At 36.8% G+C, this 19,463-nt stretch overlaps 1 protein-coding gene across 1 annotated transcript in view; it reads right to left on the bottom strand.

The window, feature by feature from the left end:
* Nucleotides 1–19,463, bottom strand: part of LOC127958588 (alpha-mannosidase 2) — a 51,577-nt gene that overhangs the window by 3,469 nt on the left and 28,645 nt on the right. The window contains exons 11-21 of the mRNA XM_052557479.1: nt 18,438–18,552; nt 18,273–18,340; nt 17,949–18,114; nt 17,555–17,785; nt 17,339–17,461; nt 16,482–16,596; nt 13,666–13,799; nt 10,797–10,938; nt 9,467–9,600; nt 8,076–8,273; nt 3,712–3,825 (exon numbers count right to left, since the gene is read on the bottom strand). Coding sequence (XP_052413439.1) covers nt 3,712–3,825; nt 8,076–8,273; nt 9,467–9,600; nt 10,797–10,938; nt 13,666–13,799; nt 16,482–16,596; nt 17,339–17,461; nt 17,555–17,785; nt 17,949–18,114; nt 18,273–18,340; nt 18,438–18,552 — 1,540 coding nt within the window. The remainder of the gene's footprint in view (nt 1–3,711; nt 3,826–8,075; nt 8,274–9,466; nt 9,601–10,796; nt 10,939–13,665; nt 13,800–16,481; nt 16,597–17,338; nt 17,462–17,554; nt 17,786–17,948; nt 18,115–18,272; nt 18,341–18,437; nt 18,553–19,463) is intronic.

Raw genomic sequence — 19,463 nt, forward strand, 5'->3', positions numbered from 1 at the left:
AGGGGCTGCACGATTAATCGAACAATTAATTGCAATTGTCATGCAAATTTTTGCAATAAAGCTGGTTCTGTGATTTGCAGTAAATCTCCATCACCTACTTTCAGGTGGAGCAGCATTTACTACACAGAGCTGTAGTTCTCTGACAAGCTATGCAAAATCGCATTGATAATCACAGACGATATAATCATACGATTATGAAATTGACAAAATCGTTCGTGATAATGAGAGCTGTTCGCGCATCTTCTCAGTGAACTATGGCTTTGTGTAATAATGCTGCTCCATCTGAGAGCAAGTGAAAATACCACATTTAATAACAATTTTACTCCAAACTCACTTCATAACAAGAGTCGACTGTGTTTGAAATAAATCTGTTTCTGTGAGATGATGTGGCTTCTTAAACAGAATAATTAAGGCACACAATATTCCACTGTATATGTGATAATGTGATAATGGCGATTAGAATTTAAAGATATACTTTATTATGATGAAAATTATAATAATAAGGAACTCAGATAAACCATATACTGCCATAGTCGTGTGTTTATTAGTCATGTTGAATCAATGAAAGCAGTTAAATCTTCTGTTTATTCAGCTGCGGCTATAGGAATTTCCTGGATTTCTTCTTCGGGGATTTTTGGATTTTCAGCGCGAGAGCGCCCTCTGGCCTTCGGATGGAGGTTTACTACTGATCACAGAACTGTGCTTCACTGAAAGACATGTATGACAATCTCAGCTTCTGCCTAATCAAGATTTATTGCCTTTGCGATTAAATTTGTATTAATTGTGCAGCCCTAATGGATGGGCACTTTTTATTTAACTTATTTTGGACTGATGCACTGCAACACCCGCTTAGTGTATGGAGCCAGAAGAGTCTCAATAAAGATAAATGCACACACTACATTCACATATGCACACACAGGATTCATAGATGCACACACATGATTCATAAATACACACACAAGATGCACAAATGCGCACAAAATTCACAAATGCACACACAAAATTTAAAAAGCACAGAAGATTCACAAATGCATACAAAATTTAGAAATGCCCACAAAAACAGAAGTACACACACAATTCAGAAATGCAAACAACATTTACAAATGCACTCAAGATTCACAAATGCACAGGACAAGATTCAGAAATGTATTTCTGATGCACACACACATATATCTTGATTCACAAACTGCTTGCGGTCTGTGAACTTCACTGCATTTGTGTGTGAATTTTGAGACTCCCCTGACTTGGCTGGACACACAAATGCATTTTTTTAAACAGGGACTGATCTGCAACCAATCAGATATCTCCCTTCTTTTAGCCAATCACAAGAATGCACCCCATGTGGGGGGATTGTTTACTTATAAGCCAATCACATGAACGTGTTCACACAGCAATTGTATTAAATTGTATGAAAATACAGATGTTTAGATTACAATTCAGGTTTATTTTTTATTATTTTTTACTAAATATAAATTTAAAAATGTCTCAATACATATAGCCCAGTGACTGCAGAAAAAAAGTTAACCATGGATTCATAAATTTGCAATAGGCAATTATTTCATTTTATTGAAATATTTTAATGAAAGTAAAAAAAAAAAAATGTTTAAACCTTTTTGAATATTTAAATATATCTAAATATTCTTTTGGATGCAATATAGAAGTCACTTTAATTATAATATTCAGTCCCTACATGAAGAGAGAGTCAGTGGTCCGCTGCGAGAGGAAAGTGGCTCTCTGGCTGCGAAAAGTGGGTCTCCGGCTGTCGTTCGCTTAGGAAAGTGAGTTGATCGCTGCGTGAGGAAAGTGAATCGTTCGCTCAACTTCGCTGCTTGAGGAAAGTGAATCGTTCGCTGAGGAAAGTGAGTCACTCGCTGGGTGAGGAAAGTGAGTCGTTCGCTGCGTGACTCCTGAGGAAAGTGAATCGTTCGCTGAGGAAAGTGAGTCGCTCGCTGGGTGAGGAAAGTGAGTCGCTCGCTGGGTGAGGAAAGTGAGTCGCTCGCTGCGTGACTCCTGAGGAAAGTGAATCGTTCGCTGAGGAAAGTGAGTCGCTCGCTGGGTGAGGAAAGTGAGTCGTTCCCTGCGTGACTCGTGAGGAAAGTGAGTCGCTCGCTGGGTGAGAAAAGTGAGTCGTTCGCTGCGTGACTCGTGAGGAAAGTGAGTCGTTCGCTGCGCAAAGTGGGTCGCTGGCTGCGCAAAGTGAGTCGCCGGCTGTGTGAGGTAAGTGAGTCGTTAGCTGAGGAAAGTGAGTCGTTCGCTGATTGGCTTATAAGTAAACAATCCCCCACGTGGGGTGCATTCTTGTGATTGGCTAAAACAAGGGAGATATCTGATTGGTTGCAGATCATTCCCTGTTTAAAAAAAAGCATTTGTGTGTCGAGCCAAGTCAAGGGAGTCTCAAAATTCACACACAAATGCAGTGAAGTTCACAGACCGCAAGCAGTTTGTAAATCAAGATATATGTGTGTGTGCATCAGAAATACATTTCTGAATCTTGTCCTGTGCATTTGTGAATCTTGAGTGCATTTGTAAATGTTGTTTGCATTTCTAAATTGTGTGTGTATTTCTGAATTTTGTGTGCATTTCTGATTTTTTTATGCATTTGTGAATCTTCTGTGCTTTTTAAATTTTGTGTGTGCATTTGTGAATTTTGTGTGCATTTGTGTATCCTGTGTGTGTATTTATGAATTATGTGTGTGCATGTATGAATCCTATGTGTGCATATGTGACTGTAGTGTGTGCATTTATCTTTATTGAGACTCTTCTGGCTCCATATTAGTGCCACTAAGGAGTTTGAAAGATCACAGACAATTTGACATAACTTAGACTGGATTCGACTGAAAGAAGAAAGTCATATACATCTAGGATGACTTGGGGGTGAGTAATTTATGGGCTAATTTTTATTTTGGGGTGAACTAACCCTTTAAGTTTTTCAATAAACAGTTAACACAAAAACTGGTCTAAATGATATGTCCTCAAGTTCAAAACAGTGACTTAATATTTCAATACCAGTGGTTATTGTTAGGTTACTACCCTGTTTGTCTGAGGATCACAGGTAAGGTTCAGTTTCTTTCACCCACAGATCATTTAGCTTCATACGACCTCAATATACCATCAGAGCCACAGATATTAGGTGCCTTTCAAATTATTTGCCTTTCAAAGTGATGGTAGCCATTGACTTTAGGAATTTTTATGAATCACCATTTTATATTTTGATTTTATTAACATTTTATTTCATTTTATAAATCACCAACCACGGTTTCACCTAAAAACCTTCTTTAAAGAAGAAAAAGTCATCAACATCTTGGATGGCCAGAAGATGAGTGAATAAACAGTCAATTTTCCTTTTTAGGTGAACTATCCTTTTAACAGTTCACTGGAGGGGAAAATATTTGGTTTCTTACCCAAAACTACTGCATGACTAATATATTTATATCACTTTTTTTGGTACTTTTGTGTCCATTTTAAGCTTGAACGCTTCAGTGCCTTATCATTGTAACTGGATATAAAGCTCTCCCTATTGTGCTCTATGGAATTTGAGTTTTGTGTTAAAAAATATATTTTCATTTTTGCATGAACTATCCCTTTGAGAGCAAATGTCCAATCTTTTTTAATATAAGCCTCATGGTCTTACAAAACTTAGCAGCAGTGATAAGACCCTCTCTAAATTAGTGATATGTGTCTGTGTGTGGGAAGCCATGTGATCTGCTTTACCTTGCCACGTGTGGTGGAACACAGTAGGGCAGTGTTCCGATTGGAGAAGCCACAGTCAAAGCCTTTTCTGTGCAGTATCAGAGCAGCTTGCTCGGATGGACCTCCCCCTTCCTCCTGTGAGAGAAGCGAGACAGAGCCTCAGGCCCCATAAACACAACACTGTTTCTTCTCCACACGCACACACTGGGCCAATTATGGAGCACTGCCTTTCACTCATCAGCTGCAGCTCAGCACCAAAGTGAGAGTGAGTCTCTCCCATCCCAACACCATGGAAAGAGCTTCTCCTCAAGATTTCACAAAACAAAGGAACTTAAAGCAATCCTGTTGGTTTGAAATAACTTGAGCTTTACTGATGGCATGGGAAAATAATTTTGATGTATCCATAGGTTTGTAAAATCTGAAAAAGTTTGCATTTACAGTAATGCACTTACAATGGATTGATGGGGCAAGGCGTTCTTTTGGTAAAAAGAAGAAATTAATTTTCACTTATTTCTAATGAAGCGCACTCAGATCTTCCGTACAGAAATGAGCTGTAGTTGTGCAAACCTGGACTTCCCTTGTACAGAGAGTTGTATAGTAGCAGTTGTATAGAGAATAGTGTGTCAATTATGTAATTTGGCTGGAGTTTCTGGTATCCTTGTACGTATCGCATCACAGCTACAGCATTTACAAACTTATCATGCTCATAAACATACAGTTCAAATACTGGATGTGAAATACTGGATTAAAACTAGTGATTCATTCTTTACCAATCCACCACACCAAAATTAAACGTTTCATTTAGCAGAAAACAGAAAAAATATATATACTTCAAAATATAAAAAATTCAAATTGAGTTACAAATGTAAAATGTAAATTACAAATAAGGTAGTTTACATCTAAACTTTTTAATGATATATTAAAGAGCCAGTAAGATGAAAATTCTAAGCTTCCTATCACTGTTTATAAGTCCTGTACAATAGGTTTAAATCCATCCAAGGTTGAAAAACATTGTCATTTTGTCAAAATATCATTTTAAAATTACCTCAATTATCAGAGATCCCCAAATGGTTCGTGCAAAACTGTTCAAAAGATTCAGTTTCCTTAAACCCCACCTTTCGGTAGCATACTGTGTTCTAATTGGTCAACTGACATGTTTTGTCATTTTTGATTGGTTGTTCCGCACACAACTTCACGGTAAACAAAATGTTAGCATATTTTTGGGGTGAATTATGTCTTATTCCTCTCATCGCAAAGCAAACAGTAAAATAAAAAACTTGAACAGTCTAGCTGCTTTTTCTTCTGTGTGGGTGTATTCAAGCCGCGCGCTTCAGTTTGAATCTGAATAGCGCGTTCAGCGCGGGGGCGTGGTCACATTAGAAATAATGAAGGGAGACGTGAAAAACAGACATTGCGTTGTTTTCATATGGATTACTTTATCACAGAATATATGTTAGCAGCACTTGTTACACTTCATTTTAATGACGTGTTTGTAAATGAAGATCAGTGCAGACAAAGGCTGCAGATAGCACACATACTGATAAGACGCTCGGGAGAAAACAAACACATAACTTCATAATCATACTTCGCGTTGTGATTCGGAGATGCTTGTTGGTCTAAATAAAGTTGGTAATGAACCCTCTTTTATGGCCAAACGCTTTGAAAATCCTGCTGTACTCACCGAGATTAGAAAAGCAGTCATCAGTGAAATGTTGTGAACACAACAAAAGGGATTTGTTGTACTGCTCTGGTATTGTGGTAAAAATGAATTTTAATCATTGGTTCTTCTGATCTTCATTCTTTGGCAGTGAAAATAAAACAAACTTGCCTTTACAATTAAAAACACACTGTCTCCTCGACATGATGCTGTCACACCAACCAGAGCGTCTGTGTGGGGGGGGGTGGGGCAGGTCAGAGTTGTTTCTCCCAAGACAGTAGGCGGAGATTATTATGCAAAGTGCTCCTAGTGACGTACATAGAGATGGGCAAAAGATTTGAAATCTATAACGACTCGTTTCAGCGATTCAGAGTCGACTCCTTACTTTAGAAGCCAATAACTTTATAAATCTTGTACTTTTTGGTTTAATTGCTTTGCACATTGTTTACACAGATGGACAGCTACATCATACACTGTAATACAGGTAATTTTTGATTTCCCATCTCTGTGGCTCTTTAATTATGTTTTTACTCTAATTTGTTGTTGAAATACAAATATTTTAAATAATCGAATAGAAGCTTGTTTTCATGAAAGATTTATATTGAATTAGATTGAAATGAGCAGGCTAAGTAATAATATAAAGAATATGTAATATAGTGCATATAATAGGCCCCAAGCAAAATGCTGAGGTGAATGTAATGTTATGTGACATTGTTTACAAGCTGTTCTACTTGCATCCTACATCATAGCTACATTATACTGTAGTGCATCAAACTAAAAATGGCAGAATTTAAAAGCTCATGCTGTTTTATTTCAAAAAAGTATCAAGACGTTTAATTGTGCACTACACTGGATCTTCTCCAGCCTGTTGTTTTGCACATTATACTGACACCTATTAGTCTGGATGTATTGTTTACTAACTGTAGCCAATTTGTATTTTTGCTGTTGTTATTGTTAGTAATAATTGGGTGCATGACACAAATGCATTACAAAAATGATAGGGCACAACTTTAAATCATGTGCCTCAATTTTCAAGAAAGTGTGTATTTAATGTTTAAACAGTGTCATTCCCCACATATGTCCTATTCATTGCAAGTGCATTTTCCCCAAAACTGGAGTTAGAGGAAATTATTTTCTATTGTAGCACTTGGAACGGAACATTCCATTAACTATTTTCTGTCATTATTAATAATAAAATGTACACTTGAATCTGTACTTGTCCCTTCATGAACAATGAAACAGGAATATATTTACACACACACACCTCTGCTCAGCCAAATCTCTCATCACTGTAAACCTGGAGCACTAGATTAACAACAGAAATAGTAAATCACTCTTCACAGGCCATAAAGCTCTCACAACGGAGATAAATGTTTGGTCGTGCAACAAAAATTATGAAATGTACTCAATGTCTTCCATGCTTGAAAAACACTTTCCATTTGCATAAAGGGTGTCCTTGAGTGGATATTTCCATGGCAAGCAACAAAGGAACGCTCAGACATTGTTAAATTATTTTACTCTATTTCAGTGCACCATAAGCTCTTCTACACTTCAGCCAACTTTCCTGTCAGTCCTTTTAATGAATAATTACATATATCGGGAGTGAATTCGACAGTTAAAGGGAGTTTTCTGGCTGTCAATTAAACTCGTGTCATTGCTCAATCAAAAAATCTGAACCTTTATGTCAAAACTAAATTTGAGTGGCCATGAATGTAGTCAATACGTGTGAGAGAAACAAAGCCCAACATTTTAACAGCTGCATCACTCCCTAGTCAGCTGTCTACCTAGATAGCATTTTTAAGCATTCTAAACATAAAAGCATGGCAAAATTACACTTTGTTTTTTTTCTCCTTATAATATTACATTGGCCAAATTCTAAAACAGCTATTGACATTTCCTCTGTGTATAAGGCAATCCCAGAATGTAAGCATATTATTTGTTACCTTAGCCACATGTTGACATAAAATCCTTTTGGTATGAAATGTGCACTCCATGCAATTGGCGCACTACTAATGGTGTGCCCTTGAAAAAGTGGTACACTTCAGCATACTTTTAAAAAGAGCACTTATTAAGGATAATAGAATCTACTTCAGTGTGAACTCAATTACCGTTTTCAGACACTTAAATGCATGTTAACTGCAATTAAGTGAAGATATAATATAATTTCATTTGCAAATAAATGCATTTAACTGAACTTTAGATTGCTTCTTGACCCGTCTTTACATGTAATTTCAAAAACATTTGAGTCCGTAAAGTTACAGCATGTTTTGAAGGTACAATGAAGTCTTTGATCTCAAAAGATCAAGACAATTGTGAATCCTTATAATAAGACCCTTTAAGTATTTAAGCCAGATCGCATCCTCCCATGCTCAAATAAGCCCTGTTCTGAGCACTTTTACCTTTATCCTGTCATGCGTTATAATATTACAGTTCAGCCCTGGGAAATAGTATAGGATGCTAAAATATCAATTTGAAGGTCAATATACTTTATAGCCCTCTTAGGAACTGAGCCAGCAGTCCTGTGCTCCCCAATTACGGCCAAAACAGCTTTCAGCTTCCTCTTTCAAATCCTCGAACAGACCCTAGTTTTTCTTTTTAACAAATCTATTTTGACAAAGCATACTTCGTCCAGTTATCACTAGGATTAGCTCACAGAACTCAGGACTGAACAAAAATTTGGGGCATTTGAAAATCGCTGCTCTAAACGACAAACACAACTGAGACGTACCTTTGACTGGATAGCACGCAGGTTAACCAGATGCATGTCGCAGGGGAAGGAGGCACTCAAAGGACTGTAAGCAGTCAAGGATGGGTTTTCTGAGCGCTGACTGACTGCCATTGAGATGAAGGGATGGTTCAGGTACATGAACGACATGTGACTCAGTATAGACGGATAGCTATATGGTGCATGCTCCTCATTCTGTGCCTAAGACAGAAAAGTGATAGCATTAGTGACAGGTTAAGTTGGTCAAGCTGGTTATTATAACATTAGAAGCTGGAGATGGTTTGTTATTGGTCCATGAACCGGCAGTCCATCTGTTTAACCATCTAGACCACCTAATAACCAGAAATGACAAGCTTGGACCCACTTTAAGTCTTGTAATACCAGCTACACAGACTGTTAAGCTCATCTTCAGGGTCTCCAATAACCATTTTCATGTTAAAGCCATAGAAGGTTATAGTGTTTATATATATGTATACACCACTGTTAAAATGTTTAAGATCAGTAACAATTTTCATTTAAGAAACTAATACTTTTATTAAGCAAGGATGCATTAAATTGATCAAAAGTGACAGTAAAGACACTTAAATGTCTTTAAAAATAAAATAAATGCTGTTATTTTGAACTTTGCAATTCAAAAATATTTTTTTTTATTAATAAAGCATTACTGTTTTTTGACACTGAAGACTGCAGAATTGACTGCTGAAAATCACACGAATTAATTATTTTATATACTTGTAAAAAACACTTCACAATTTTACTGTAGTTATCTTTTTTGACCAAATAAAAGCAACCTTGGTCAGCATACATGACTTCTTTCAAAAAAAGTTACAAAATCTTTCCAACCACAAACTTTCGAATCTTGAGCCTAAATACATTGTTTAAAAACATTAAAAACTAAAAGCAATCATTTTAAATTCTAAAGTACATTTAGACATCACAACATAAGACACAGTATGAAAAAATGTTGTTTCTGAGATTTGCTAAAAATGGCATTTAAGTGTTATAAAATAGTGCTTTAAAAGATTAACTTTTAAGTGAGCATTAGATCTAAATATAACAACAGGGTGAATTAAATATGCAATATTTTGACTGTGATAATATATAACAACAATTCTCCTGTAGCTTGAACAGGAGAGCACAGCACTAGCAACACCATGGTCAGCTGATAAAGATTGTGTACCTTCAATGCAATGCAAGTCACGTTGGATAAAAGTGTCTGCCAAATGCTTACATGTGTACATGTAAATTAGATCTAATATCATCTAATAAAGGTCTTAAGTGACTTTTAGCAGGGAACTTCCAAAATTCCAAAGATCCAGACACTGAGAGGAAGTGGTCATTAATGAATGTACTTTTTTTTTTCTTTAGCTCAATTATTTCTCCATCCTGATTACCTCCTCCGCAGAGCTCCTCTTCTCCAGCAGCAGGCGGAAGGAGTTGGCAGTGATCTTATTGTCCAGCACTCCCTGACCCAAACCTCGATTATCATCCTGATTGAGCCTGCGGTCCAGGATCACCTCCAGCTGACCTGTGGAATCCACACCAGTGAGCTTCATTAGGATGTCACCTCTAGTGGACATGCATACATCATGTGCTCCACAGACCATGAGACCATAGTGCCTGGTGTTTGAGCACCAAACAAATAAATCCTTTTTTGACAGAAACACACTTGGCAGATTGTATTATGGCCAAAAGCACTTAACATTCAACTGTGGAGTATTTTTCACCACCAGTTCACCTACGTCAGAGTGGAGAAAGGCCACATCTATTCAAACCAACATCTGAGAATAACAGTTCTTGATGTGTCTACATAGTAGGCTGTCTAACGATTTGCCTATGGTTTTGTAACTGTTGCAGTTTTTAACAACAGTATTTGTTAAAACATGAAACAGTACAAAAGTATTTGAATGTGTCCTTGCTCAAATTAGAAGTATTAAAGGGTTACTCCACTCCAAAATGAAAATGTTGTCATTAATCACTTACCCTAATGTCGTTCCAAACCTGTAAAAGCTCCGTTCATCTTCGGAACATCATTTAAGATATTTTGGATGAAAACCTGGAGGCTTGCGACTGTCCCATAGACTGCCAAGTAATTAACAGTGTCAAGGTCCAGAAAAGCTATGAAAGTCGTCATCAGAATACTCCATCTGCCATCAGACATGCAATCTTGGTAATATGAAGTCACAGGAAGTATTTTTGTAAGCAAAGAAAACAAAAATAATGACTTTATTCAATAATTCCTTTGTCAACGGTCTCCTCTGTGTCTCTCCATATCAGCGTGCTGCGTATGCTCTTCTGTGTCCTCCGTGCCGCAAGGATGCAGCAGTCTATGGGACAGTCTCAAGCCTCCAGGTTTTCACCCAAAATATCTTAAATTGTGTTCCAAAGACCAACTGAGCTTTTAAGGTTTTGGAATATGACATGAGGGTAAGTGATTAATGACTAAATGTTAATTTTAGGGCGGAGTATCCCTTTAATAAAAAATAAAAAAAGAATCAAAGCCCAAACGTGTATGGTAGTGTAACCGTCAAATGTGGACATCTGTTAAACGGTTGGATGGTTGGTGAAAATGGTCAATGGTACAAATGTGTTTATTTGACCAGTATCCAAATAATGCTGAATACGGAATATTTAATAATGCATTATTAATTCAACTGAATGCAGAATCTGGGATGTTTCTTATTAATAACTTTAAATTCTTAAAAAAAAAAAAAAAGCACTGACCGCTCTTAAGGCTGGCCGCTCCGAGTGACTGTGCAGTGAGCAGAGAGAGTCTGGTGCTGGAGTCCTGCAGGTAGACCATGCTGGTCATGGGGTAGAAGTTTGCCTGCAGGGGGAGCTTAGCCATGGTTTTCCTGGGCTGCACCTGCGAAAACAGCCAAAGGCATTTTAGCACTGCAGGGTAGAAAAACTCCAAACTCCCCCTGTTCAGAGCCCCACAAATACTGAGTGTGTGCATGTGGAGGCACCTATCTGAAGGAAAAAACACTGCAAATTGATGAGCTTCGATGTGTGTGTGTGCATCACTGGATATTCCACTGTTTTTATTCATGAGGCATTTGTTTTGAGAAGTCAGTTAATTAGTTTGGAATGAAGAAAAGCACTTAATCCTGGCCAAGTCTAGAGAGACGTCATCAGCTAATTAAATGCCATGCCAATACTCCAACATGTCAAAAAAAAAAACACGACAGGGTGATTCAAACTGACACTTGTTTGTTTCGGTCAGCCCTACAGCACACTCTTAACTCTTTTTTTGATTACTTATTTGTCAAAAGAGGTGAAAAACAAACTGACACTTTCATTATGCCATCCAAAAACGGCTAAGCATTTTGACACTATCAACCAAAATCAAATAAGACTGTAAGAACAATCACTTCAGATAAATTAACTAACCTCTGAAGACTCCTTTGTTGATTAGTGTTACTTTTCAGTAAACAGAATTAGTCCATCTAGCCGTCTATATCTTCAGATCATATCTTTAATTTCAACTCCGGCAACACGTTTCATTTTCATCTTTATTAAGAGACTAATGAAAATTAGTTTCCATCACACTTTAGGTGTGTGATCAGCAGTGGTGGAAATGGTCAAAATTCACACTCCTAGCTTGGAGATTCCTGGCTTGGGTAATTTTGCGGGGTATAAGCACGTTCATTCAACAGTCACCTGTAGAATTCTGGCCAAATTAAAGATACACTGTGTAGGAATCTGCACATGTAATAATGTAAGCATCGTTAATGACCCCTTATGTTAAATAAACAAGGGAGAATGAGACTTCTGATCAATGACAAAAATGATCCTTCCCATTATGAGGTGGTGTTTGACTCCTTAAAGAGATAGATCACCCAAAAATGAATACTCATCCTCAAGTTGTTCCAAACCTGTAAGACCTTCATTCATCTTTGGAACACAAAGAAAGATATTTTTGATGAATTCCGAGAATTCAGAAACCCAGAAAGGTAATTAAAGACATCGCTAAAATAACATCAGTGGTTCTTAATTTTACCAAGCTACGAGAATACTTTTTGTGCACAAAGAAAACAAAAACAACAAATTTATTCAACAATCTGTCTCCTCCTTGGCACCATTTTGAAAGAATCCGCTGAACTTAAACGACGTGTGCTGTTTTGTGTTAGCCGTGCAACGCGGATATGTTATTAATGTAGTTTATGCTCTGAACTGAATGTAAACAACGTTTCCGAGTAGTACTGCTGACACCATACACTGTTTACGTTTAATAGATACTCTCCAGAATAGTGCCAGGGTGATGCAGAGGAGACCAATTTTTGCATAAATACTATGTTTTTGTTTTCTTTGTGCACAAAAAGTATTCTTGTAGCTTCGTAAAATGACTGTTGAACCATTGATTTCATATGGATTATTTTAATGATCTCCTTGCTATGTTTCTGGACCTTGATCGTGGTAGTATCCTTGCGGTCTATGGGAGGGTTAAAGACCTCTCGGAATTCATCAAAAATATCTTAAATTGTGATCCGAAGATGAGCGAAGGTCTTGCGGGCTTGGAATGGCATGAGGGTGAGTAATTAATGACAGAATCTTCATTTTGGATGAACTAACCCTTTAAGGTGATTCACAGGGGCACTTTTGTGATAGCATTTTTTTCTAACCTCGTTATGAAATGTTACATTTTATGTCAAATTCATGAATTGATATTTAAAAACCTTTTTAAAAACTATAATGAAGCGAATAAACTGAATTAGAATGAGACACATTTGGGCTGATTCACTCAGGAAAGCAGCAAGTGACTTAACGAATGGATCATTGAATCATCGACTCACTAGATTTGTTCAATAATTAATTTGCTTGGAGATGTCCAGTGGCTCAGCTGTGACTTTGTTTGGAACTATTTCCATTAATGAAATACAGCAAAAACAGAGTTCCTAAAATATAAGTCACTTAATATAAACTGCTTGTTTATTGAACTGTTTTATTAAACCAGTATCACATTTGCAAACACTATTTATAATTATTAAAAAGCTGTCACTCATCTCAGTTCATGACGGTCTCACAAACTTGTTATAATCAAAGACTGCAAACTTAACACCGCACAATTAGTCTTATTTGCATTGTGTCTACACTTTTTTATAATGAGAGGATAACTCGGCACTGAACAAATACTCCAGTGTTAATTAATTAAATTAATACAGCTTTATCCATATAACATTTTCTGTGATGGCATCTGTTAATATTTTTTTTTTTTAAATCACGATTCATCCTAGATAATTTACCTGAAGCAGTCTGTTCCGTGACCAGAACGTGCACCGATAGAGAAGCATTTCTATTGGCTGCAGTCTGCAGGTATTATGGCCAATCACAAAAGTCAACATTGCACATCCGGCCATATTTTCATTATAATATTTTGCACCTATGTTCAGAACTCAGATCGTGTTCACAGGCTATCAAATGGATAAAATGTACAAATCCCTTTCCTTTCAACCTAACCAATACTATTTTGCCAAATCCAGCACCAAACAGTGCCTTGCCTTTACAACAAACACCTGCATATAAACAGTGTAAACTTTATTGTGTATGTGTGGGTCAAAGAGAGAATAAAAAGAATATACTGATGTCCTACCTGGTATCCATTGAGGTCAGTAAAGAATCGATCTTTGCTGTTCAGATCTGAGGTTATCCTCATTGCAATTTCACGGTTGGTTTCGCCTCTTATATCTACAGTGTTATAGATCTCAACAGACTGACCCTCTACACCTATGAGAAAGAAGGAAAGTAAGATGGGTCAAAATAAAAAAAGACTGGATATCATTTTCCTCCACATTCATACTACAATTTCTGTCAAAGCATCAACTGTATCTGAATATTTAAAGGAACAGTTCACAAAAATATCATTCTCATGTTGTTTTAAACCGGTATCCTGTTATTGTTTCTGTGGAACACGGTTTTTTAGGAATTCTGTGAAGTGGGTGTTTGTGTACTGAATACTTTTGAGTAATTTAGCAAGAACCACTAAGGACCACTTCCTTTTAGACCGATAAGTATCATTAGGCTGATAATGCGCGCAACAACATCTCATTTACTGTTTGGCGCATAATCGCAGACAAACTGCCAAAATACAGCAAATTGTACATTAGCCAACAGCAAATGACTGCTTTCTTTTTTTAACTTTAATAACTTGTTTGCCTGTTCCTGGCTTCAGCTGAATTTGAGCAATTAGATTTTCTGAGTACGATGAAAATAAGTTTCATACTAAACGTACATTTTGAATTGGACTAATTGAGCCTTTGGGAATAAAACAAATATGTTCCATTTCCTTTAATTAAAAGAAAGTTGGAGGTTAACCAGGTTAACCTATAACAAGGTTATGTTTTTATGGCATACGATAGCTTGGAAACTATTCAACATGAGCGTGCCCTCATTAGCTCACAGTGAGATGGTAACCTGACACTTTTAGTACTACTACTGCTCAAAAGTTACTGAACACCTAAGCATACATATTACATTTTGTTTGTCCTACAGTCATAAATGATATCTCAAACTGTGTGGCTTGATATTACTTTGCTGATTTGGGTGGAAAAGTTCTAGATTTACACTTAAGGACCTGAGACATCTCAAGAAACTAAAAAATGATAGAGACTTGGGCGCTTTTGACTTGAGCGACAGCATAGCAATCCCCAGCCAACACACACATAAAATGAAAACCATAATTACTGGCATATCACTCAAGACGTACTGATATTAAAATGATAATTAAACCGGGTTTGGAGTACTACTTTTGCATAATGCACATTTCTTAATATTATACCTAAAATGTGTTTTAATGTCACTACTGATGAAGATTGTATGATCTTGAATAATATCAGTCTTTTAATGCAAGATATTTAAAGTGTTCCTGAAGTATACTTGCAATAGTTCCACTTTAGCACAATCAAATATACTTCACTATATCTTTAGTTGGACTTCAGCGCTACTTCTGCACAATTCAATTGCAGTAAGTACAAAATCAGTTGTTTAAATTGAGCAGACTTTGCAGTTTAGTATACTAACGAACAACTGCAGGATATTTGTATTAAGTACATGAATATGTTAATGTATTTGTAGTATACTTATCGTGAAATAAATGTATTGTAGTATATTTATGTTTCGCTAGGGGTGACTTCAAAACAAACCCCCCCCAAAAAAACTTAACCAACCGCAAACTTTTGAATTATAAAAAAGTAATTTATATAACAAAGTCACAAAGAGCAACATTTGAGTATCATGATAGTAGTCCACACAACTGTTATGGATCTATTCGATAAATCAGTTGATTTGGTTTCAAAAATCCATCTGAACAATAATCAGTGAATATGGATTAAATAATGTAATAAAATGAACATATATTACATGAATGCACAACATTTTTGATACTGTTCTGATCTTTTTTGGAGTTTGAAAGCTTCAGTTGGCATTCGTTTTAATTACATGGAAAAGAGCAAACAGTACATGCTTCAAAATGTCTCCTTTTGTTGTGTTGTCATCTCACTGTAAAATATCTTTTGTTCTCCTTTTGTTGTGTTGTCACCTCCTTGTAAAATGTCTTTTCATTATCACAGAGACAACCATTTTGTGTGTGAGACGAAGGTACTTCTCATTAAGCTTTGCATACTAAATTCCAATTTCATCTCAAGGGAATAACCCACCAGAGGTTTTGCCTCATACTTTTTTCTTTTTTTGAAGAGAAACAAGCGTCACTGGGAGAAAGGTCCCTAAGGCTAGGGGGCGATGGCTCATGTGACTGCTCTGCTCTTTCAAAAACACTCATGTACATTATCTCACCCAACCATCCAACCCCCTGGTGCTCTTGGGAAGAAAGCCAGGAACTCTTTCTGAATGCATTTCATTCTTTCACAAAATGATCCCACTTTCAGCACACCATTAAACTTTTGTTGGACTGTGTTTTGTCTGCTATCAAACTTCCTTGTCTGATCCCGATTAAATTTGTAACTCAGTAGCTTAATGCACTGCCTTTTTTAGCACTGACGATCACACAGTTCAAATGATCCATTATAGCTTGAGGAACATTCAAAAGCGTACCTTTACAATTCAAAAGATTTATATTGCAATATCTGCGCTAGGAAAATGCTCTGTACAGCGTCCAATATATTAAACAAGCTGCTATAGTGATGTGAATAAAAGACTCTCTTAAGAAAGATCACTCATGGACGTCATCTAGAAGCATTTCAAGGATGTGGAAGTTCTGGGGGTTTTATTCCAGGGGTCAGTCAACTGGAGGTTTTCTGAGGTTACATTGCTAATTATACAGCACTTCCTTCAGACAACTATTCGAACTTAAAAATGTAATTTTGCAAATCCCTGTGTAAATACTGGGTTTAGATACTGTAAATAGTGATGACTGCAAGCGTGCAGGCGATGAGTTTTGCGGTTCTCTCTTACCCTGGATGTTGTAGAGTCGGAGAGTGTGTGTGATGTGCGTGAAGGTAGTGGTGACTTCAGAAAACAGCGGCCCTTTAGTGACTCGAACCACCGGCGCATGAGAGGGAGAGTAAATCTGTGTGACAGAGAAAGAAAATCAGTGTGAATCAAATCAAACTCATAAAAGCTACCAAAGACACTGCATGACAAAACTGCCTAACGTCCTGATGAAGTTTCCCGGTGTTTGGGTGGATAGCAGATAAAGCTGTGAGCAGTGACTAAACTGCCGTTACGTCTAGATCTCTAATCAGCGGGATGACACACTGGGATGTTATAAGTTTAAGTAAAATCTTACAAAAAATACAACGTTCCAGCAGATTCTCACAGTGATCATTTGTTTGCCACAAATTTCAGCAGCAGCAAAAGTAAAAAGCAGAGTAGAACAGTAAAATAACAATACAAATTATTATGTTAATGCTATTATTGTTATTAAGGAAAAGGTAGGAAAGTTGCGATGCAAATAGTATAAAATATTAATTACAATTATAATACTTATATAATAACTATATAATGTTACTACTACCACTACTAATAATTATTATAAGTTAATATTATTAAAGGAATAGTAACTGAACATTTTAAATCCAGTCATCATTTATTTTACCAAGTGAATGACGGTATTTCCTGCTGCACTATTCACAACGGCACCAGCATCGTAGGAGAAGTGCTCAAGCTGCGGTGCTCATGGGAAACCTGGGTTTGAATCTAGGTCTAATCATGATCTAAACCCAGTCCACTTTCTCTTGATTGCCGGTTTCTTTTTACTCGATCTACAATGTCTACAAATAAAATGAATAGATTATCAGAATAGTTTTTACTGTTGCTTCTTTGTCAGGCAGGAACAGGTAGGCGCCGCTCTTGTCTTTATTGCTGGTGGTGCCGTACCAAACAAACTCCACCTTGAGCAGGTGCTCCGAATCATCCTCCTTCAACTTCATTTTCTGTAAACAAGAGATGTTTTCAGAACATTTGAGAGTCATTCCTACATGTATGAACTTACAACAAAGCCAAAGAGCTGCAGTCTTCGATCTAACCTCTAAAAGGCCTGTAGCTGTAGAGACGGAGAGCTTCAGGTGAGGATTTTCAATGTGCACAGGAGCCGCATCTTGTTGGTAGAACTGTCGGAAATGCTCCAGTTCAATGTTTGAGATCTGCGTGCCATCCTGAAGAAACATGTACTTGGCAGCTTCTGTCCTTGGCTCCATTCCTTCTATCAGCTGGTACACGCTCAGTCCCAGAGGAGCAGCTTGAGCCACAAACGACAACTGTCGTGGAATAAACACCATGAACGGGCTTGAAGAGCATTTAGATGACCTCAGAGCTCAAATATGGACTAGTCTGAAGAATCTACAATCCTCACATTGCTCTTTTCCGTCAACGATACACTCATAACGCTGTGATTTGATGCACTGATGTAGCAGATCTCACCTGGAAGACGTCGGCAGCAGCGTGACTGACATCATTCCACACCGCGCTGACTTGAGCACGGACCACATGACCCAGAGCATTCAGCACGCGCACTTTAGGAGTCGTCACATATACTGTGACCATGGACATCCTGGCCTGCTCTGTGGGGTTGAAGACCACCAACAACCTGGGAACAGCAAAAAAAACTAAGCGTATTTATTAAGCATTATATGCCACACAGATTCTGCTGCCTTTTGGCATCCACTTCATCAAGTATATATATATATATATTGTTTTTTTTTATTTTTTATATATTTTAAAAAATTGAAGAAATTGTTGATTTACTTTGGTTTTTCGTGAATTTCAAAAATTATTTTGCGAGGTAACGCATCCTGGGATGGCTGGACATCATCCTATAATACAGAACCAGCAAAAATGTAATGTTCACATAGTAATTACCAAATTTCAGAGTGTTTATGGATGTTATGGATGTACAATATTAACGCTCACCATCTGAAGGACGGGATTTGAAGGATCATGGTAGTATGTTTGTTTGTCCTTGAGCACCAACCAGTGAGCTGAGCTCACAATCACTCGCTTCACATTCAGAATGGAGTGAAACAACCTTAGAAATAACAGATCATTTTAACAAAGATTTTTACCATGTCTCTTTTACCTGATAATATCAGATAATAAAAATTTAAAGTTCGCAAGTGAGCGCGATCTTCCCTTCGTCTTTACTACTAGATTTAATGGGAAATAAACATGAACAAACATCTCCTCAGGTAATCCCTCAATCAGATGTCAATGAAACTGTTTGTAAACAAAATGTCACGCAGCATTTAGTCATCAATGTACATATCTCGTTAGTTCACTAGAGTCTATAGAAGAGCATTTTACAAAAATTTTGATTATATATTCTTATCATATTTTACTTTACCTCTTAGTGATGTCTTAATTTATTATTGAATTGACACACTGTTTTCCTAATGAATGTTGTTCAGTTGCTTTGACGCAATGTGTTTTAAAGGTGACTTGACTATTGTATGTTTAAATAAATCTGTTATGACAGCCACTGTGTAAATATTTCAACAACAAATAGAAATGTTATAATTTAGACATTAATTTAAAAACTTCATTATGTAAAATTCACGTGTTTGCATTCTATTTTTGATTAGTGCAGTGTTGATTTTGATAGTGTTGATTATTAGATATAAAATTAAACAGTAAATTTTAAAATTTAGGTTTGGGTTCTGTTATTTATTGTAACCATCAACGTCACAAATGTCCAAACCGAGGTACATACCGAACCATCATATTTGGGTACTGTTACACCCCTACATCATTCAAAGGTGAGAGTAAGAAGTTTTTACATTTTAAATATTTCAAATAATTCTGTTCTCTCGAATTTGCATTCATCAAAGAACCCTGCAAAAAATAATGAGCAGCATAACTGTTTTCAGCATTGATAAAAAAAATTTTTTGACCGAATTAGAATATTAGAATGATTTCTAAAGATTCTTATGACACTGAAAA

Source organism: Carassius gibelio, chromosome B5, assembly GCF_023724105.1.
Source record: "Carassius gibelio isolate Cgi1373 ecotype wild population from Czech Republic chromosome B5, carGib1.2-hapl.c, whole genome shotgun sequence".
Taxonomy (NCBI): domain Eukaryota; kingdom Metazoa; phylum Chordata; class Actinopteri; order Cypriniformes; family Cyprinidae; genus Carassius; species Carassius gibelio.